Below are 21773 nucleotides of genomic sequence, written 5' to 3' on the forward strand. Positions count from 1 at the left end.
CTACTATTTTACCATTTATTTATAGGTGGAATTTACAGTCAATTTTTTAAAGTAGTTTCTTTTCCAGTAGATTCCAAGCTACTACTTAGATATTAAAAATTTTTCACATTTTAGTATCAAAGAGTGTAAAGCATGTTCACATTTGTTTTGTTCTCATATTTCCACAGTGTCTGTAAGTCAAAGATAATACTGCATGACTGCATTTTAACACGTGGAAAACAGGGTTCATAGTGATACACACAGGGTAAGTATGTAGCTTCATTTTTCACCACTGGTCCAACACTGACTTACCACTGGAACCAATTTCTCCTGCTGCCTGGCCCCAAACACATTCATTATTCTTCTGAATTACAAATAAGAAACACAGCATTGCCAACCCAAAACAAAATGTAAATGTCAATGTCTCTGGCAGAGGAGTCATTAGAGGCATTTTGATCAAGGAAGGTCTAGTCTGATATTCAAGAGTGCTTATCTTGCTCTTACCAGTCACCTTCAAAAATATATTAGGGGCCTCCCTGGTGGCGCAGTGGTTGAGAGTCCGCCTGCCGATGCAAGGGATACGGGTTTGTGCCCCGGTCTGGGAGGATCCCATATGCCGCGGAGCGGCTGGGCCCGTGAGCCATGGCCGCTGAGCCTGCGCATCCGGAGCCTGTGCTCCGCAACGGGAGAGGCCACAACAGTGAGAGGCCCGCGTACGGCAAAAAAAAAAAATATATATATATATATTAGAAGGCCAATAATATTATAAGTCCATGAAGGTTTGGAAGAAAGAAGCAATCAGTAGTATATATGAAATATCTTAAATGTCCTCTTTATTTTGAAAAGGAAATATTCTATGTCAAACTTCTTCCCTTTGCCAGAATGATAATAACTAAGGAGAAAATACATGTTTTTTTTAGATTCTCTAGAAATACAAACGTGCAAGTTTAGCAAATTTCACAAAGTGTAGATGAAGAGCCTCTACTATTTGACCCTCTATACCACACAAAACTTTTTGGCAAGATTTAATTTTTATGGTCTAAGTGAATTTCCACTTACCCAAAATACATATCTGCCCTTAAGAAGTAACAGAACAGGGCCTCCCTGGTGGCGCAGTGGTTGAGAGTCCGCCTGCCGATGCAGGGGATACGGGTTCGTGCCCCGGTCTGGGAGGATCCCATATGCCGCGGAGCGGCAGGGCCCGTGAGCCATGGCCGCTGGGCCTGCGCATCCGGAGCCTGTGCTCCGCAACGGGAGAGGCCACAACAGTGAGAGGCCCGCATACCGCAAAAAGAAAAAAAAAAAAAAGAAGTAACAGAACAAAAACTCTCAAAAAGTAAAGACATATTTTCTAGGCATAAAATGCTATAGGAAGGAGAGAAATTTTGTCTTCTTCCTGAAGTTCAATGGTTCTCAAACTTTAATGTTTGTCACAGTCACCTAGAGGACTTGATAAAACAGATCCCTGGGCTTCACCCCAGAGAACTGATTCAGTAGTTCTGGGGTGGGAGCTGAGAAGGTACAGTTCAGCAGGTTTCCAGGTGGTGATGATGGTGATGCCAGTCTGGGATGACACTCTGAGAGCCACTGCATTAACTTAGCCACTTAACTACTTTGGAAGTCTTCCTATGCTTTGTCTGATCTTTCCCAATGACTATCTTGTGTTCTTCGTGACAGTGTTCTACTGACCAAATATCACTTCTTAGTTAAGGTATTACTTCAGAATATCTTCATCATCTCTAAGCTGCACACCACTTTTTAGGGTATCACATCACACAGATATTTAGTACATGAAAATAAAAATACTGTTACATATGTATTAAATCTTTTGTTCCTAATGTACAGATTTGGCAGGAAAAGAGTAAGATGAAGAAGGTGAAGACTCATCGGTATCTAAGACTTTTGATTTGATGTTAAAAACGACAAAGTGTGGGTCCAAGTGGACCGTCTCCATCCTCAGGACTTACCTGTGACTGGTGCATCAATATCCAGCAAATTTTTTTCCTGTCGAAGAATTGAAGCTCCCTCTGTGATTATTCTCAATGCAACGCTCTCTTCCAGCCTGCCCTCCTTCATGAGATGTGCCTTTAAGATATCCACACGAGGTTTCCCATCGTTATCAAACACTTCTTTTGCCGTAAGCCGGTGACTTGGAGGAAACGGGACAGCTGAAAGCGAAGAAGTCAAATTGTTACATTAGTCAAAACTCAACAACCAAAGATTTAAGATTTGATAATAACCACCAAATATTTATCCCTATCACTAACCACCTACTGGAGTATTTAAAAAGTCCCCCCATTAAAATATGATCAAGGGCTATCAAGAATTAAAGACTGCCTTCTTCCTATGATTCTAGATGTGATGTGACTGCTGAAAGGAAATTTACATTTCTTCTTCATCCAGTGCCTATCTCATGCATCTAGAAGATCCTGACTGAGTGAATAACAAAAAAGAAGAGAGATTTGATTCTGTTAGGCAATAATCAATTCAGCAAAAGCAAAGAGTTCCTATACATCCATCCTTCTAATTTTGACTCAGGTGAAGACATTTCTTCACTCAAAAGCAGACTCCTCTACTGGGATTAGAGGAAGGGGAAAAGACCTTTCAGACCAGATTTGCCCTTCAATGGGAGTTACATCTCTGAGTAAACTGACCGACTGACTCACAGTATAAGGAGAAAGCAGGAATCTGAGGGCGAAAACACACTGAATATTGAACAGAAAATCAGGGAATCTCTTGAACAGTGAGAGGACAGTATGACATCAGGAGACACAGGTATTTAGGAGTATGATATAACGACAAATTCCGTTTGTTGCTCAGACTTAGAGCCAACCATTCTCTCTTCCACCCGTGCCCCCATGCCTTCTTAACAGTGAGAAGGTCTCTTGTGGCTCCTGCCATTCTTCACATCTCTAAATACATTCATTCACTCATTCAGCTAGAGGATATTCACTAAACTCCTACAGTGTGCCAGGACGTCCAAAGGGCCACGGTCAGAGATGGTATTATAAAGGTTAAGTTTCTGATAAATGGCCAGTCAGCCCCTTCAGTGAGGGAAAATCATTATTTCTCCATTTTACATGAGGGTTCATTTACTGGATAACTCAGATCTATTAGAAATACCTGGAAGAAGCACAAACACTGTTTCATGTAACTTTCATCTGCCACGTGCATTATGTCATATGCATAAGAACATCTCCATATGAAGCACTTCTCTTAGGTAAAACACTTGATGTTACGGATTAAACCTAGCCCTCTTACCTCCTGAAAGCGTCTCTCAAAGAAGCAAGATTTATGGTAGACCTATGCCAAGAAATTTTGTGCAATCTAATAGCACAGACTTGTTGTCCAAGAGAAATGACAACTACTTAAAAGTCAGGAAATGAACATGTACTGATGGATGCAAGCTTGATTTTCCTAACAATCCAAGCATATCTATTTAACTATGCCTCCAAAATGAAGTGGCAGGGCAGACTCAATGGACATGCATGAGGCTTTCATGGTCAGATGAACCTGGGTACAAACCTTAGCTCTGAGCACTCACCAGCTATATGACCTTGGGCAAGCTAAATAACCTTTGGCTTCAGTTACCTCACCCGGAAAGTGGGGATTATATCTACCTGAGGATTGTTATAATAACTAAAGTAAATAGTGCTAGTAGTAGCTATCATTAATAGAGTGTTTATTTTATGCCAGGCATTGTTTGGGTAATAAAGTCAGACACAATAAAGTTTATATATAAACTTATCTAGTCCCTATAACATTACTGTGGGAGAGAAACTTGAGACTCAAAAATATTAAGCACCTTGCCCAAGATAATCACCTAGTGATTTATATGTACACCTGCTGAGCGTCAACCCTGGCACTCTGATGCCGGAATACTTGTGTTAATAGCTACACCACACTACTTCCCAGAAAGTACTTAAGACAGTGCTTAATAATTAAAAAGTGATGAGTAAATCACTTTCTAGAATTGAAATTCTAATGAATCCCGAGCAGTATTTCTTATAAAGACCACACTTTTATTTTCAAAAATTATTTGGAGTGGCTTATAGTAGAATAGATATGTAATACAAAAGCAAGAGGTAAAATAAGAGACAAAATGCATTAACACCAAAGCATAGTGTAAAATGAAAGAAAAAGAAAGTTCAAGAATTAAACAAGGAGGAGAAAAAAGAGGCAACGAAGTCATTAGACTTCTGGCACTTGGGCTCTATTTTGTTCATTCTGTTTCTTTGCCCTCCTCCCTTTTTCTTGCCTGACTAACATACACGCTTGTTAAGAAAACACGGAAACATTTCCATGGCCACATTTCTTTACCTGGGTCTTTATGTTTGGTTTGAAAGTAGAAAATATCTTACCTGGCAACTCCTCAAAATTCCCCAGAGACAGGATGGGGGTGGAAAGGGGGAAACTTCAAAAGGACACTTGGGGTTAGGCAATGAGCTGATTTTTTTTTTCCAAGTGAGTTCCTAAAGTGTGACTAGGACAACTGTCAAGGTTTAAGTGACTCTGCAAAACTGTCAGGCAAGAATCATAGAACACAGAAGGGAAGGAGGCTGATTTATTGTCAGGCAGTGGATCTCTGCCACACACACACTAGCTGGCCTTTTTTTTTTCTTTGCGGTACGCGGGCCTCTCACTGTTGTGGCCTCTCCCGTTGCGAAGCACAGGCTCCGGACGCACAGGCTCAGAGGCCATGGCTCACGGGCCCAGCCGCTCCGCGGCATGTGGGATCTTCCCGGACCGGGGCACGAACCCGTGTCCCCTGCATCGGCAGGCGGACTCTCAACCACTGCGCCACCAAGGAAGCCCCTAGCCGGCCTTATTAAACTTCCGACAGATCAAAGGGTTAAACCTGAAAGAGCTGAAGCATTTAAGAAGATGAGAGGCAAAAGGAGAGCACCCCAGGGAGGGCATCACCTTCATGAATTAGACTTTCTCCAAGTCCTAGACTCTCTCCAAGGCCAAGATCACTGCAATAACAGATGCTCCCACCCTTTGCTGCAGATCTCTTACCTTCCAGTAATTGCTAATCCTAAGGTAACTGGCTAAGGTAAAGCCACCTGGCACTGAGATATTGGGGCTGGTTCCAAATAAACTGAAGCAAGAAAAAAGAGGAGAAAGGCCAATCGAAGGGCTCTATTTCCAAGTGGATGATAGGGACACTGATAAGATGGGCCCCTTTACCAATTAAACAGATGGCAAGGCCTGCAGGGAACCAAGATGGGTAGCAACGATGCCAAAGAGCAAACGGAGAGATGCAGTCAGCCAGAGAGAAGTTTTCTGGGACAAAACTAAGCATGGGCTAATATTTGTATTTGTACACTTTTTGGCTTCATAAAGAAAACACCAGCCTTACAAAGGTCACACTTATTTGCTTTCTCTGTTCACCTAGAGTCCTACATGCAGACCTGCGCCAAATATTGAGCGAAAACTACTTGGACCAAAGAGTCTAACGTGCTTAGAAAACATTTCTTTCATTAACTCACTGTATAAGTGGCTACACTTGCTATAGCAAAATGGGATTTCCCCTTCCCTCTTTTGCTTTGAGTATGACAAGTTGCTTCCATTTATACATGAGCAGGCCAAGACTGGAAGAATTAAGCTTGTGCATGCTAATAAAAATTCTGAAATAACTGCTGATATTCGGGCTGATTCTTTCTAAAACAATTTTCTCATAATTGCCTGTTAAGTAAAGAAGATGATATTATAGAAGACTTCTTAGAAGCATCCTAAAAATAGATAGAAACCTTCTCAGCTTTCTCCACTTCACTATTCCCACTCGGTGTCTTTTTTGCTATTGTTGTCAAATAAAACAGCAAAGTAGCTAAAATCTGGGACATGTAAGTCCTTGACTGACTCCTGCCACAAACCACCAAAGAAGTCTTTAAAGGCAAACAACACACTGGACTAGGATTGTATTCCCATGTCATTGACTGTGGAAATCTGGCAAAGACTGATTTCCAAAGAACAGGTTGGAAATGATATTGTTTCTTTTCTATTTGTTGATGCTACCAGAGAGTTCATCTATGTGATAGGGAGGAAGGTTGAAAGTCTAGGAACCAAAGCCATGGGCATCCAATATTGGCATCTGTATAACAATTATTGACATTAGTGTCAATCAGGCATTCACCAGTAGAGAAATACATTCCAAGTCAGAAAAGCCTTGCAGCCAAGGTATTCCTAGCTCTGGGTTCTGGCTGACTATGGGGACCACACCTCAGAGTCAGGGGTCCCCTGAGATTTGGGCTAGAGGTCGGTTTTAGACAACCACGAGCTGCCTCAGTAGCCATAAGTGAACTGTATCACTCTGGGGTAGACCTCGGTATCTGAGCTTTCTATTTCTCAACTCTGAGCCACTGTAGCCACTATTGAAGGAATTCCTACTACTTGATAGGAAATATTCAAGAGTCACTGTCATGGTGATACCTTCACTGGAAGGAAAAGCAGGATACCTGCTGCCTGACCTCTTCCTGGAATAAATGCTGACAAGAGAGAACCACAGACTTAAGAAAACATTCAACCGAGTGATTTTTCAAACGTTGGTTTGGTTTAAAAAAATTTTTTTGTTTCTTTCCTCAAACAAAATGACATCCAGAAATGCAAGTATATCCAAAAGAAAGAAGAGCCTAAAGCAGATTGCTTGTTTCTCTTCTTCCGTATGACGGCAGTTAAGGTGTGCTCACGAAATCCTGGGGCTCTTTGGAGTAAAATTATAAAACTCCCAATTTAGACTGACTGCTGACCCCCTCACAGTAAACAAAAAGGAACTGAAGTCAAGAGAGAGGATAAGTGAATTGTCCAAGGTCACAGGATTAGTTGATGACAAAACCAACACTACCTTCAGGTCTCCTGGTCTCTCTTCCAGCACTTTACCCTCCAGATCTGTCCGATATGAGGCTGACTGGCCACACAAGAGGGCGGCTGAGCACTTGGAAAGTGGCCAGTCCAAACCAAGCCGTGCTGCAAAGCTACAGGATTCCCTGGACTTAGAACACTTGATACAAGGGGGAAAAAAGATTGTATATGTCTCACTAACATTCTTATATTGATTACATGTTTTAATAATAAGATATATTGGGCTAAATAAAATGTACTATTAAAATTAATTCAAACTATTCCTCTTTCCTCTTCTTAATTCCATGACTAGAATATTTAAAACTGCATAAATGGCTTATACTACATTATTATTGAACCGTGATGTATCTTTCTCAACAAGTAAATGAGAACAGGGTGAGTGGAAATTATACTCCTTAATCTTTCTTCTCTTTCAGCTTTGGTTCCTACAAAACCTCAAACTATTTCAAAACCAGTTGCACGTTGGAATTGCTTTTTAAAATGAATGATGCCCAGGCCCAACCTCTAGAGATTCTGATTTAACTTGTCTAGGGTAGGGCCAGGACAGTGGCAGGTTTTTTAAAGAAATCCAGAGTATACTAATGTGAAAGTCCAGACTGAGATTCACTGACCTATCTATATCATCAAGTAAAGACATACACAACACGAGGCAGTTTAATTCTCCCCCCCAAACATGCTCCACAATGTCAATCATCCACAGCAGGTGCAATGCCTCTGCAAGTCCAGACACGTTTATTTCATCCCTCTCTGTAATCAGAATGCGTCCAAGAACAACACTTGTCCCATATTTCATGTGGCTACTGTCTGCACAGGGCTAAGATACTTATGTCAACACATGTTAAGAGAATAGCTTAAGGATACCACGTGTCAGACACAAAACACATTCTGGCCTGGCCTCCACAGATTGGCCCTCCATCGATTTCCTTCTGGACATCTGTATATGTCACAAACTTATTCTAATCAAACCATAGCAATCAATCAATTGATTGGTTGTCAAGCACCTTTAACACCTACTATGTGTTGTATTCCATGCTAGGCAGTGATAAGGGCTCGGGAGAAGTGAGCAAAAGAAAACAAAAACAAGCAGAGCCAGACTCTGAAGAACTTACCATGTGGTAAAATTATGAGTTTTTGCTTGGGATAGGTGAGAAACTGTTTAACCACAACACCTAAGGGCAAAATTTAAAGAAAATGACAGACAATATAAGCAGTAAGAAAAAAAAGTGTCTTTATCTACCTTAAAGTTATGCCTGGGTTCCTAGAAACTCTTAGATGCTGTCACCCATTTCTTTTGTCTAAAGTATATAATAAATATCTAATTTTTTAGATGACTCAGAAAGATGAGGCTCTGTCTTGAAGGTAAGTAATGAAAATAGAATATGCTAATTGTAAGGTACAATATTCCAGCTACAATATACATAAGTACCTCCATCATCAGTAATTAAAATATGTGGAATCTGATCCTACTTCTGAACAGAGTGATGGGGTACATAAAAGGAAATACTAGTGACTTTTCACTAAATTTTCTTTGGGTTCTAACACAGAGAAATTAGGTTTGACTTATATTCTTCTGGGTTTAAAAAAACTATCAGTATGGGGATACATGTTTATCCATGCACAGAATGTCTATATGCAAAGATATACAAAACATGTTGTGTGGCAAAGATAGCTTAAAAATTAACCACAGCTAGCCTCTAAGAAAAACTGTAGAAAGGTATTTATTAGAGTCCTACTTATGCTACTCCTGTGGATACTCATCACTTGCTTGTTTGAAAGCCCCTGGCTTTCATTATAGATATTAATGCCTGTCAAATTAAAATATGCTTGCCCACCTCAAGTGCAGTTGAATATTAATTTTGTAAACAGAAACATTAATCTTGTAAACAGAAACATCCGGTCCCACTTAAGCTAAAAAAATTCTTCACAGTAGGTCTACAACTATAACTTCAATTCATTAATTTGCTGGTGTTTTTTTTCTTTTTTCCCCCTACTGCTATCATGACTTTATTCATCCTTAGCAGAGACCTCTTTACCCACCCTCTCTGAATACAACCAGACAGATCCTGAGCTTTAAAATGTATTCAATTATTAGACACAGTATGTGTACTGATCATTTCACTAGCAAACTGAATACCCCATCTGGTTTTCCTGAATGTTTACGTGCAAATATAGCACAGTGGTATTTTATGTAACATCCCCAAAGTGTTAATAAAAGAGCACTACAGTACTTGAAACATTTATTAAAATAAGCAATTTTTTTCCTATGACTTACAGAACATATATTATACACAGTAATTTTTGAATCTAAATCTGAAATGTGCTAAAGCAATTCTTTAAGGTCAGACACAAATTAATGAAAATAAATATTGTTCCAACAACAAAGGATTAATAATTAATTAGTGAAAATGAGTACCTTAACAGTACAATCAGAGCTTCTTTTTATTGTCTGTTTCAAAATAATTTTCAAGTAAGTATGTTTCTTGATGTACAGCTACCCCCCTCTCCTTTCCATGTACAGCTTTTCTTATTTTCTGGCCGCTACCCTCAGTCTTGAGGCTAAGGACTCAAGGACATAGCCCACAACTCTCTCCACATGAAGTCTTGGGTTGTTCTATCACAAAACTCCTTTGAAGTTCTGATATTTTGCTTAGTTCATTTAATTACCAGAAAAACTGCAAGTGGCTTACATAATGAATTATGTAATAATGACTCAACATGAAAGATTATTTAACAAAAGTCTTAAGTTTCAAAATATTTCAGAATTACTGTGAGGCTTAAATAAAATCTGATTTTTCAGTGAAAATTAAAAAGTTCTATGCACAAGTCCTGTGACTAACATGCGGGTCAGGCCAATCACAAATTATTTTATACATGTACAAGATAAAAGCAAAATTACATTTACTGGTTTTGATACATGATATCGAATGTTTAGATTAAACCAAGAATTTAAATTAAATATTAAAGGTTTTAACTTAGATATGTAAATTAAATTATATATTTTTAAATGTCTTAATATGTAATTGAAGATGTGTTGTTTAATAAGGGTCTACTCTATCGTGTGTTTTGTTCTGTTTTGTTCAGTTTTAAATAAAGACAGAGATAACATTTACCGCAGTATGTACTCCAGCTATACTGGATCTTGGAACTAGATAAAATGATTACAGCAGTATTTTCAGCAAATGGTATTTATAGTAATCTCTGGAATAGTAAATTTACAGTAATGCATAAAATTCCACTCACTTGGATCCATTTACATAGAGGGCTTTTTACTTATTTATTTTTTGCCTTGAACATTTTCTTCTTCTCTGGAGACATATGTCACAGGAGGAGATAAAAATCAAGCAACAAACAAGATACTTTAAGACAAGTTGAATTTATCTCCCAAGCAAGCAGGTCCCTATGAACACGATAATCATCCCTTAGGAATGAAGAGTATCCAGAGATTCTAAAACTTTATTTAACTGGAAACACACTTTATCATTCAGAATTCCTCCACTCCATGGCCTAAGACATGAAATATAAGGAAGGACTTTACCTGAATTGAACTATTTGATTAGAAATTCATTAATAAATATAAATCTGTGTATTTAAAATAGCAAACCTGCAAAGTATAATGTGTGCCTTCTTAGTCTTCAATCCAAAACTTGTAAGTTAATATGAAAAAAATCAATCTATGCCCACACACAATTCTTTCCTTTCAAGTTCATCATTCAGCTGGAGATGCACACATTTTCTATGCCCACGTGCCCGCCCTCGGTCCCCATCCCCTGTGGTTGAAACACCTACAGGCGTCAGAATAGTTTTTTTAAATGAACAGACTCTCTCTTCTTTGAAAGATCTTGATGAAATGGCAAACCTATGACCCAAATGATATTGAATGATGTAAATCCTAAGTGGCAATTTAAGGATGTTACCACTTTTGCATATAAAGGGTGATTGCTTAAAAAAAAATAATGAATTTGGCATAGAGCCTTATATCTGTGTGCCACAGTGAAGCAAAGATTGAAATACCCTGCCTCAGAGTCACCCTCCAGAGAGCCAAGGGCAGGAGCTAAATTCCCAGGCTTGCATTTAACTGCCCCTGCCCTTGCTCCGTGCTCCCTACTCCGCGTGGGCTCAATCATGAAGCATCAGGACCTCTGGGCCTCCTCATGTTCTAGTAATGCTTACACTGGTTGCTTCACCCTGATGACCAGAGACCTGCTCTCATCCACTCTCTCTGGTCTCCCATTTCTAAGAACGACCCACTCCTGTGAATAATGCAGAAGCATACAGGAGGTCCCAATTCTCAGCACCTCAAATATGTACCCCACGAATCATAATCTTCACACATCTATTTAAAAACTGGAATGCTTTAGTGAATACCACCCACAAATGTACCCTCTCAAACTTCATTTTCATATGTTTCATTTATCCTTAAAATGTCCTTGTCAATTCTGATTTTAAAACACATATGCATTTCTCAGCCTATGAAATGGAAAATGTCTGATATCATAATAAAGCTGCAACCGACTGCATTCCCTTCCTCCATAAAGAAACACTCTTAAGAAAGATTTTCCACTCGTAAACAGCGCATATTTTGTGCATAAAGAAAATTCTCAAAGAACTAAGGAAACAGGTTGCTGGGATTATAATGTCAATTGCAAATTGACAGGCAACACCAAATTTCACTCTTTAAATGAGTCAATTAATCACAACTATTTGAAAAACATCAGAATAATTCTAATAATAAGTAGAAAGATTAACAATCGAGTGCCACCAAAGGCTCAAGTCCAGTACCCTGGCATTTGATATTCAATCAATATGTTTTTGAGTGAATGCAAAAATGAATGAACTTTTTTTTTCTCCTTGTTCACTCAGATAGGGGGTAAAGTTTCTGTGGTACTAGAAGTACAGATGGTCCCCAATTTATAATGGTTCAACTTACAATTTTTCAATTTTTCAACTTTACCATGATAACCAAAGATATGCATTCAGTAGAAACTGTACTTCTAACTTTGAATTTTGATCTCTCCCAAGGCTAGGGATCTGCAGTATACTACTCTTTTTGATCCACAGCTCCCAGTTAGCCAAGCAATAATGATACACTTACAACCACTCTGTTTTTCACTTTCAGTGCAGTATTCAATAAATTATGTGAGATACTCAACACTTTATTATAAAAATAGGCTTTGTGTTGGGTGATTTTGCCCAATGTTGACTAATGTAAGTGTTCTGAGCACGTTTAAGGTAGGCTAGACTAGCCTATGATATTTGGTAGGTTAGAGGTATGTACTAAATGAATTTTCAACTTATGATATTTTTGACTTAGGATGGGTTTATTGGGAAATAACCCTATCATAAGTCGAGGAAGATCTGTAGTTTAAGAAGAGAGAATAGAAAAAAATGGCTTTGTTCAGATCTAAAAGTATGTATGTAATTATAAAAAGAACAGTCAATGGCCAAAATAACTCAAACTGAAAACTGCATTTAGTAAATGTGTCTTTAAAGTTCTCATTACAGGAAAGAGACCAAGTCTGTCTGATGTATGTTTCATCCCAAGATGAAACATACAGACATGGTCAAAAGTGAGCAGCAGAGAAAACTGAAAAGGGAAGGGGAAACAATCACTACAAAAAGTTTGAAGTACTGAATGTTTTAATGCCACATGTGATTACAGGATCATATATAAAATTTTGTTGTTATCTGTGATGTAAAATTAACCCAACAACAATAAAGACAATACCATATCAGTACAACAGTATTTTGGTGCTTTTAAGCTTATAAAGCACTATTCTCTGGAACTTCAGAAAGACATTCAAATATTTCCTTTAAAAAGAACATTTTCTAGTTTATAAGAATGCTATTAATATGTATTTACTGAAGTATGCTTCAGTAAGAAAAAGACTTTGTTTTAACTGTTAAACTTGAAATATCTGAGACTTAATAAACTAACACTTTCTCAGCATTCCTAAGGGTCAGAAGTAGCTCAGGACTTTCTTTCCCCTCTTTTTAGTATCTGTTTGACAAACTATCACTACCAGTCAGAATGAATTCAAATCTTATTTGTAGACACAAATGAAAAATGTATTGTAAAATGTAGCAGTCCAGAATAGCTAGAAACTAGGTTATCTAACTCATTCTAAGCACATACAGAATGACAAACAGAGTAACATAATTCCCATGATATATGACTTTGGGTTATGGTTCCCTAAAACATCTTAAAAGCTTCAGTCCCATAAATTTTTCACTACCCAAGTTCAAGATACTCATTTGGGCATGATGGTGAATCATTTAGGCAACACTGTGAATGCTTTTCTTAAAGTTACATGTGCCGAATTCACAACTGGCAGGCTCATTTAGAAACAGTGTTTTTTTTTATTACTACATCATTTAAAATCTTCCCTTGCCTTAAATCCCCACTCAAAAAATAATCATGATTAAATATATAACTAACAGATTAATACAAATGTAAGATAAAGGATATATCCACACAAATACAAATCAGATGGTGAAAGAGTGTACATTACTTTAACAATGGAGTTGTGTGTGTGCTCTTTAAATCCCTTGATTCACGATAATGTTCCACTTATTCAGAGCTCTGGTTCTCATCATCTTCACCAACAACAGTTCAAATACACACCCAGAGGTAATCAAAAATTGAGCTGGAGTGAGAACACTCACCAGAAAATCTGTGCCCATTACTCCATAGGAAAGGAATGGAGGCATTCTCAGAATACTAAATAGAAAAGGATGCTGGCCAGGCATAACTAAGCATTCCTGTGTAGAGTTCCATATTTCACAACAGCCCTAGAGGATATCAGGGCATATCCATGGTGTTCATAATGGTACACATTCCACACTTCATAAGCATCTTATTCCAGATTACTGGACAATACACTGTTACAAAGTGGAAAAGGTATAATACAATTTTGATACACTTTCATTAAATAGAATTTTCAATAATTTAGTGTTTAAAAGAGATACATGTCTCAGTTATGTGATAACTTCACCTTCAGTGAAATGTCTCCTTCCCTAATCAGAGTATATACATGAAGGTTTATGTATATTGTCAATTATTTTTAGAAATATAAATGGTCTTCATTCCCAAAAATGTGCGTTTAGTCATTCATAATGAAACTCAAAATAGTCTTTGATTTGCTAATACTCTATATATCAGGTGTATTTTTTAAATGATATATAGGGTACATACATTAAGTACTGAAGAAAGAAAAATGTCATAAAGATTTTATCTATTACATAAATGCAAACTAAATAAAAGCAACTTTCCTTCATAAGCTTGAAGTCTGAGAAAATATAGAACCTCTAAAGTTGTTTTTCTGATAACATTCTTCCTCTAAACTAACTGGTTAATAACATCATGATTTTTGTACATTTGTACAAAGAAATAATTTATACTTTTGAAATGGAGACTTTAACTTTACTCCAAGTGGAGTAAAAGTTCAGGGGAAATTAAAGGAAAAGGAGAAAGAAAGAAAAGAATTGATTTTCATCACTTCAGAAAGATAAGCTTGAGTTCAGCTCACCAAACTGCCAAGTTAGATTGTATTTTTTTAAAAAATCAAATCCTAAATAGCATGTGAATTTTACTAGAGCAATTTCCCATAGGTATTGGCAATGTTTACTCCCCACATAGTCAAGGGGGACCCAATTATTACTCTCACACCAAATGATAAACAAAACAAATGATAATCAGTCACCCATCCTCTTCTGACTCCCTTACCTCTAGACTCTTAATCACCCTAAGGGTTTCCACGCTCAAGAGACAAAAAAGGGTCCTAGGAGCAAAGGCAGAATCTTGGATCTGGCTCTCCACAAGAGGCCACTTCAGTTGCATTTTGCAAATAGGACTGATCTTTTTTTTTTTTTTTAATGCAAATAATGTTCCCATCCAAGATACAGTTATTCAAATAACAAACTATTTGTGAATTAACACAGAATGATATGGATAAGTAGAGACTATCTACTGGCCAAAAGGTCTACTAACACTTTTGTACTCAAGCAACAAAGTAAGGAAATTTCACTGCAATTATTTATTTACATATATTCATACAGCAAGGACATAAAGTTGATTAAAGTTGATCAAGAACTTGCCAAAATTATAATTTTGTAAAAATTAGTAACCAAAGAGCAGGTATCTGAAGAAAGTGAAATATTAGGGCTTCCCTGGTGGCCTGGTGGTTAAGAGTCTGCCTGCCAGTGTAGGGGAGACGGGTTCGAGCCCTGGTCCGGGAAGATCCCACATGCTTCAGAGTAAATAAGCCCGTGCACCACAACTACTGAGCCTGTGCTCTAGAGCCAGAGAGCCACAACTACTGAAGCCCGCGCACCCTAAACCCGTGCTCCGCAACAAGAGAAGCCACCACAATGAGAAGCCCGCGCACCACAACAAAGAGTAGCCCCCACTCACCGCAACTAGAGAACATCTGCGCACAGCAACGAAGACCCAACGCAGCCAAAAATAAATAAATAAATAAATAAATTTATTTTAAAAAAGGAAAGTAAAATATTAAAAAGTATGACTACTGAAAGAAAACATAGAAAACAAAACAAACACAAAGTAAAAACAAACTGTAGACTTATGAAAATATACAATTATTACAAGGGAGGAAAACCAAGCTGCGTAAAGCATCAAATAAATTAAAGGGTTTGTGAAACTGTTGAAATTCTGTAGCAATGTCATATGTTGCACACATTTCTGGAAAGAAGGCCCACAATTTAACAGATTCTCAAAAGGATCCCTGACCCCAAGAGGCTAAGATCTTCTCTAACATGGCTTTCTCACCATTACTATGGTGACCATTCTAGTTTAATTCCTCAATACATTCTTATCTAGATTATGAAGATAATGATCAGACTATTTCTTTAATTCTCCAGTTACCAACCCTTAATACATCTTACCCTCAAACCCTATAGTTTGGCCATACCCAATTACACAATACATATTCTAAGTATTCCATGTAACCTTATACCTTTCTTCAAGCCTTTCAGAGATAGTAAGGCAAAGGGGCTAAAAGCACAAACTCAGAAGCCAAACTGCCTGGGTTTACATCCCAACTTCACCAACTGTATGATGTTGGGTGAGTTATTTAGTTTCTTGAGGATTAAATAAACTAATATTTGTAAAGTGCGTGGAACATTACTGGATAGCAAATAGTTCCTAATTAGTCCTTATGATTAACAAATGCCTTGCTTACCTACTTAAGCATGTAACTTCCTAATTGTCCCCGTTCAAATGTCACAACTTCTGCAAAGATGCAAAGCCTGCTTTCCATCTAAACCTCCACATCCTTGAGAATCAAACACTTAATAACATGTCCTTCAATTGCCAAACACAGGGCTTTGCTTTGTCTTTTTACTTTGTGTTTGCTTTGTGTTTATTTTTTTTGCCCTAAAAACACACAGCACTTGCTGTTTGTATTAATTTTCATACTTTTGTACTCATAAGACTCCTCACAAATCATTAGAAGACTTTTATGCTAAATTCAATAACTGTGTACGAATCTGAAATTATGATCTTAAATTCATGAATTTCACCCCTTAATTTTCTAGTTGAAGAAACTGAGTCTTAAAGAGAATAAGAGTAGTAGTGATAATAATAATAATTAAAACAATAATAAAATAATCGTTAACACATAGCACGTCCTATATCCTAGACACCCTTCTGAACACTTTATACTGCATGTGTTAACTTCATAAAAATCCTAAGATGTGGATACTGCTAATCTACTTTTCATATGCAAGAATTCAAGGCACAAAGAAATTAAATGACTTTACCAAGTTCACATAGCAAATAACTAGGAGACACCAGGGCTCCTATGAGGACCCCCGACTCTAGAGTTGTGCTTTTAATCCTTGCTACCATGCCTCTATAGGTAAGAGGTGATTTATCCAATAATCCAAAGATAATTAAAGGCAAAGCCTGAAGTCATACCTAGTTCTCTGGATTCCCTGAACCATGCTCTTTCTTTTTGAGTTCATTATTCCCTACCCAGAATGGACATGGCAAGCAATCCAAAAAAAAAAAAACTTTCCAATGATTTACTGATATACGATTCACATCTCATCACATAATTCTCTAAACCCAATAATATTTATCCTGAATGTGCAGTCTGCTCCTTGAACATCTTAATTTGGCTCTGCTATCTTCTTATCTAATTGTTCCCAACTTGAAAGAGACCAAAATAGTATAAGGAACAGCTAGTTCAGTATTCAGTTTATGAAAGGTACAAGGCCTTAGCTGTAATTTGGTTTTTGATGGGTTGATCAAGAAGTAAAACTCTCATTTACACTTGGCTTATTTATACCTCCAGTGTTTCCACATATGAGCATTGAGCTTGGATCCTATCCAAAACTCAAAAGTTTTCCATCAATGACTGTGGGCTGCCTCTCAGTCCAGCCTGTGATTTTGCTAAGAAATGTGCCTCCCCAACCTTTACTCCTTAAAAAGACTAGTTAGTGCAGCTGCCATTGACAATTTTCAGCCATATGGAGCAGAATCTGAGCTCTAAATGACACTAAGTGTAGCAGTGGTGAGTTCTGAAGTACCTAATCACCTATCTTCACATTCTGGCTTAAACGGCTATGGATCCTTAAGAAATCCTTGAGAAACCAGAGTTTCCTCACCTGTAACATGGAGATATTTACATAACCAAGAGGCATTTAAAAGGATTAAATGAGACCATACTTGCAAAAGTGCTTAGTGCAATACTTAGTGGGAAGTATGAACTCAAATTTAAGTATTTTTTTATTATTTGTTATTATTGTGCTTCACTGAATTCCCACAGGATTTCTGTAGTTTCATATGCCAGCATTTTGTTGTATCACCTGAAAACTCTCATTTACACTTGGCTTATTTATACCTAAAAAAAAAACAAAAAAAAACAAAAACCCAAGTATCATGTAAGTGTTTCTATCATATTTGGGGTCTAGCAGAGAGAAACTTATCTTGCCAATTGACATTAAATATGGCCCCAAGAGGGGTGTCTAATCAAGAACTGAATTCATCATCATGGGCATGTATGAAATTCTTACTATGAGTTTAATGTGACTTTAGTGGAAGGTTCAGAAGAGCAATTCACATAAGAACTCCAGAGACTACTGGGCCTTCTAAGAATACCAGATTTTACATAAATAGCAGCATTTATCAAAGACAGTTCTTAGATAATAGGTGTTTTATAAAATAAAGCATCTCTGGAGGAGAAAAAAAGCTCTGGAACATCTGTTAAACATGGTTAAATGGACTTATTTATGGCAAGTTTTCTTACAGATTTGAACATGCTGTTATGTCTGGTGACTATCTAGCAGGGGATCAATCATGCCTCAACTCCCAATTATTTTTCTATAAAACTGTCTTCTTGACACATATGTTTTGTCAAAACCTACTATAAACAAATAACCAATTCAACTATTTTGACAAAGTGAGTCTGTCAGTTCACACAAACATTAATATTCAATAATAGAGGGTATCAGTAAAATTGGCCAAAAAATTTTAATCAAAATCATAAACATGTTAGTTTAAGCTGAGGACATACTGTATGTGTCTAACAATTTCAAAAAAACAGTGTAAAATCAGCTTATTTCTGATGTCTCCTTACTCATATACGTACCTTACTGAACAGTGTATGAGCATGCAATAAAAGTTTACATTTTTAGTCTACAATTAAGGAAGAAGGAAACCAAAGAATTCCAACCAAAGGAAAGAAAACCTTTGGTTTTTGACATTGATAGGACTGCCACAGCCGCAGGCATCTCCCCTGTCTTCCTTCCACTTTCAGACCCAATGTTTAGCATTCTAGATCCACGATCTGGGGGCCACACCAACCTTTCAACATGCCAGTCAGATATAACAAAAACTAGCAATCATTTAAGTGTTTACTCAAATTAATTACAATGGATTTTTGCTCTCAAATAAAAGATTTGCTCCTTCTTATTTTAGAGGCTTCAGTTAAAGAAGTTTGAGTCGGGCTTCCCTGGTGGCGCAGCGGTTGAAAGTCCGTCTGCGGATGCAGGGGATGCGGGTTCGTGCCCCGGTCCGGGAAGATCCCACATGCCGCAGAGTGGCTAAGCCCGTGAGCCATGGCCACTGAGCCTGCGCTCCACAATGGGAGAGGCCACAACAGTGAGAGGCCCGCGTACCACAAAAAAAAAAAAAAAAAGAAGAAGTTTGGGTAATGCAGCTGTGCTCGCCCCAGGGCTCTGGAACCCTACTATCTGGGTTCACATCATTTTCTGCTACCTAATAGGTCTAAGTCTTCGGGTGGGATGATTCATTTAATCTCTTTCATCTCACTGTGTCTGAGCTTCCTCATCTGTAAAATGCAGATAATAATGGCAACTATCACACAAGACTATGTAAGGCTTCAGTAATACATATAAAAAGTTAGAGCAATGCCTGACGTGCTAAGCACTCAATAAGATCTTACTATCATTACTTCGAGACTTGTTAAAATGAGAGCCGAAGCAGAAAAATGCAGTAGCTCCCTGAGATGCGATTTACCAGGAAAGAGATCAAGAATCATGGCAGGCCTTCATTTAGAGATGACCCCCATACCACAGGATATGCTGGTTTTCAGCACCGATAAACGTCTCCTTGGAGGGAGTTCTATTGTACCTATTAGACAAATAGAATTTAAAACAAGAATATGATTCCTCCCATAGCAGAATAATCTATAACAGCTCCCTTCATCAGGTCCATGTGCTCTGGGAAGCCATTCATGTAAGTGTATTGATGTAACTAGCCTGCAAAATCACCTGGGAAAGCTGACTGAAATAACCAGTGATCAGATACAAAGAGGCAAACTGTGCTGTGAAAGTCTCATTTTGATAAACCCTGACTGCACAGAAATACAAAATCATTGGCACACTGATTTGGTGCATACCTATAATTAGCCAGAGCAATTTTCCTCCTAGACATTACCTTCATTTTCATTTAAATTAATTTAATTCCTTAGCTAAAATGCAAGAGAAAAAATGTTAGAAGAACACAATCTGTTTACCACATAGCAATAATCAAGTGTTTTCATCCTATTGGTGGAACAGTATAACCATGTACTTCTTTACTCTCATATCCTTTCATTAGATTTTATCTTGTATACATTCACTAAATTGAGTCTGCATTGAATGAGTGTCATTTTGCCCAATGAAATATTTACATTTGTAATGTTTACAATAATAATATGTGCAGTTAATAATGTAAATAGTCATGTATAAATACAATATTACATTTGCCACATGTAATATGTCCCTTCAAGCCAAGAAAAGAAAATTGTCTTGAAACTTAAAAATAAATGCAAATTACTATGAAATTAAAGGGAAAAAAAACTATTCAGTTATTCAGAGATATTAAGCAAAATAAGAGAATATAAATAGACTTCTCTTTCTAAGGAATACTTGTATATAACTGAACAAAGTTATTACCAAAACACAAAATGCTTTAATTAATATACATTGTATTGATTTCTTCCGAATTCCTCATTTCCAATATTAGAAAAGGAATAAAAAGTCTTTTATACTTATTTTCTCTTGTACCTAATTACCTATTAACCATCCAGTTACTTACTAAGCAAAATATAATTTCTTCTTAATTTATTACAGTGCAAGCATTTTCTTCCCTTTGGTAAAGAAAGATAAACAACAGTGAAAGGGAAAGAAAGTTCAGTTATGTGTTTCCGAAACAAGGACTTGTTCATCATTCTATCCCTAATGTCCCTTCTAGCTAAATAAAACTAACCTCAGTTGTTTTCATTTAAGCATCTTTACAATTCTTAATTTAATAATGCTAATGCAGCTCACTCCAGGAAAAGAACATCATATTGCTGATATACCGAATTCACTCTAAAACACTGCTAATCTATTTAAGATGTGTGATATACTTTACTATATACGTACAAAAAATGCTTGCCATTTAGCAAAGATTTAGAAACATAACATGATCAGTTTCAGATTAAACTTGTCTCACCAAAGCTCAATAAAAGCAGCACCTAAGTAGTGAAATATGTCATATTCAGTAGATGACAGGCTACATCATCATCAAATTTAGAGGATCTTTTATGAAACAAGTAACTGGCTTAATTAAAAGAAGAAAAGGGGCTTCCCTGATGGCGCAGTGGTTGGGAGTCCGCCTGCCAATGCAGGGTACACGGGTTCATGCCCCGGTCCGGGAGGATTCCACATGCCGCGGAGAGGCTGGGCCCGTGAGCCATGGCCACTGAGCCTGTGCGTCCGGAGCCTATGCTCCGCAGCGGGAGAGGCCACAACAGTGAGAGGCCTGTGTACCTCAAAAAAAAAAAAAAAAAAGAAGAAGAAAAGTCCCTAGGTCTTGAACTTTTGTGCCAACAATGAATATCTAATAGATGAATCTAAGAATGGAAGTGATCTTTGAAGTGAATTTTTTGGCTGACCTACATATGAATGCAAAGGAAAGACATTCACCATCAATAAATTGCACAGCATTATATATAATTTCTCATTTGGAAACATTATTTAGTCATTGTATCATGTAAGGGCAACTACAGTAATACAGTCCCCAAATGAACTTCAATTTTACGAACTATTTTCCTCTCATTTGCCAAATAAATGACACTGTTCCATACTAAGAACAAGTGGTGATAACAAATGAGAACAATTACACTTTTTTGAGAATCCTGAATTTTCTTGACTGTTTCCAGTCATGGTGCTGTGAATTATATTTCACCAGCTGATCTCCAGAGTGTGGGCCCTGCATTCCAAAAACCTGTGAGTCCTTCAAAACTATCCAGAACTGCTCACTTGCTACAAAAAAATGTCCTGTTGATTATAACAGCCTACTTCAAGAAATTAAATGAAATCGCCACATACATCTATGATAAATTATATCATAAAACATTTTGAAAGAGAAACTACTGAAAAATCACTTCCCTAAAGTGTTATCCTGATGTTAATAAGATACCTTC

General features: G+C 37.4%; 1 protein-coding gene across 1 annotated transcript in view; it reads right to left on the minus strand.

Annotated features, from left to right (window-relative positions):
- The window catches only part of PPP3CA (protein phosphatase 3 catalytic subunit alpha), a 303762-nt gene that overhangs the window by 152366 nt on the left and 129623 nt on the right, over positions 1 to 21773 (minus strand). Inside the window, exon 2 of the mRNA XM_060115458.1 lies at positions 1947 to 2147. Coding sequence (XP_059971441.1) covers positions 1947 to 2147 — 201 coding nt within the window. The remainder of the gene's footprint in view (positions 1 to 1946; positions 2148 to 21773) is intronic.

The sequence above is a fragment of the Mesoplodon densirostris genome, chromosome 1 (genome assembly GCF_025265405.1).
Source record: "Mesoplodon densirostris isolate mMesDen1 chromosome 1, mMesDen1 primary haplotype, whole genome shotgun sequence".
NCBI lineage: Eukaryota > Metazoa > Chordata > Mammalia > Artiodactyla > Ziphiidae > Mesoplodon > Mesoplodon densirostris.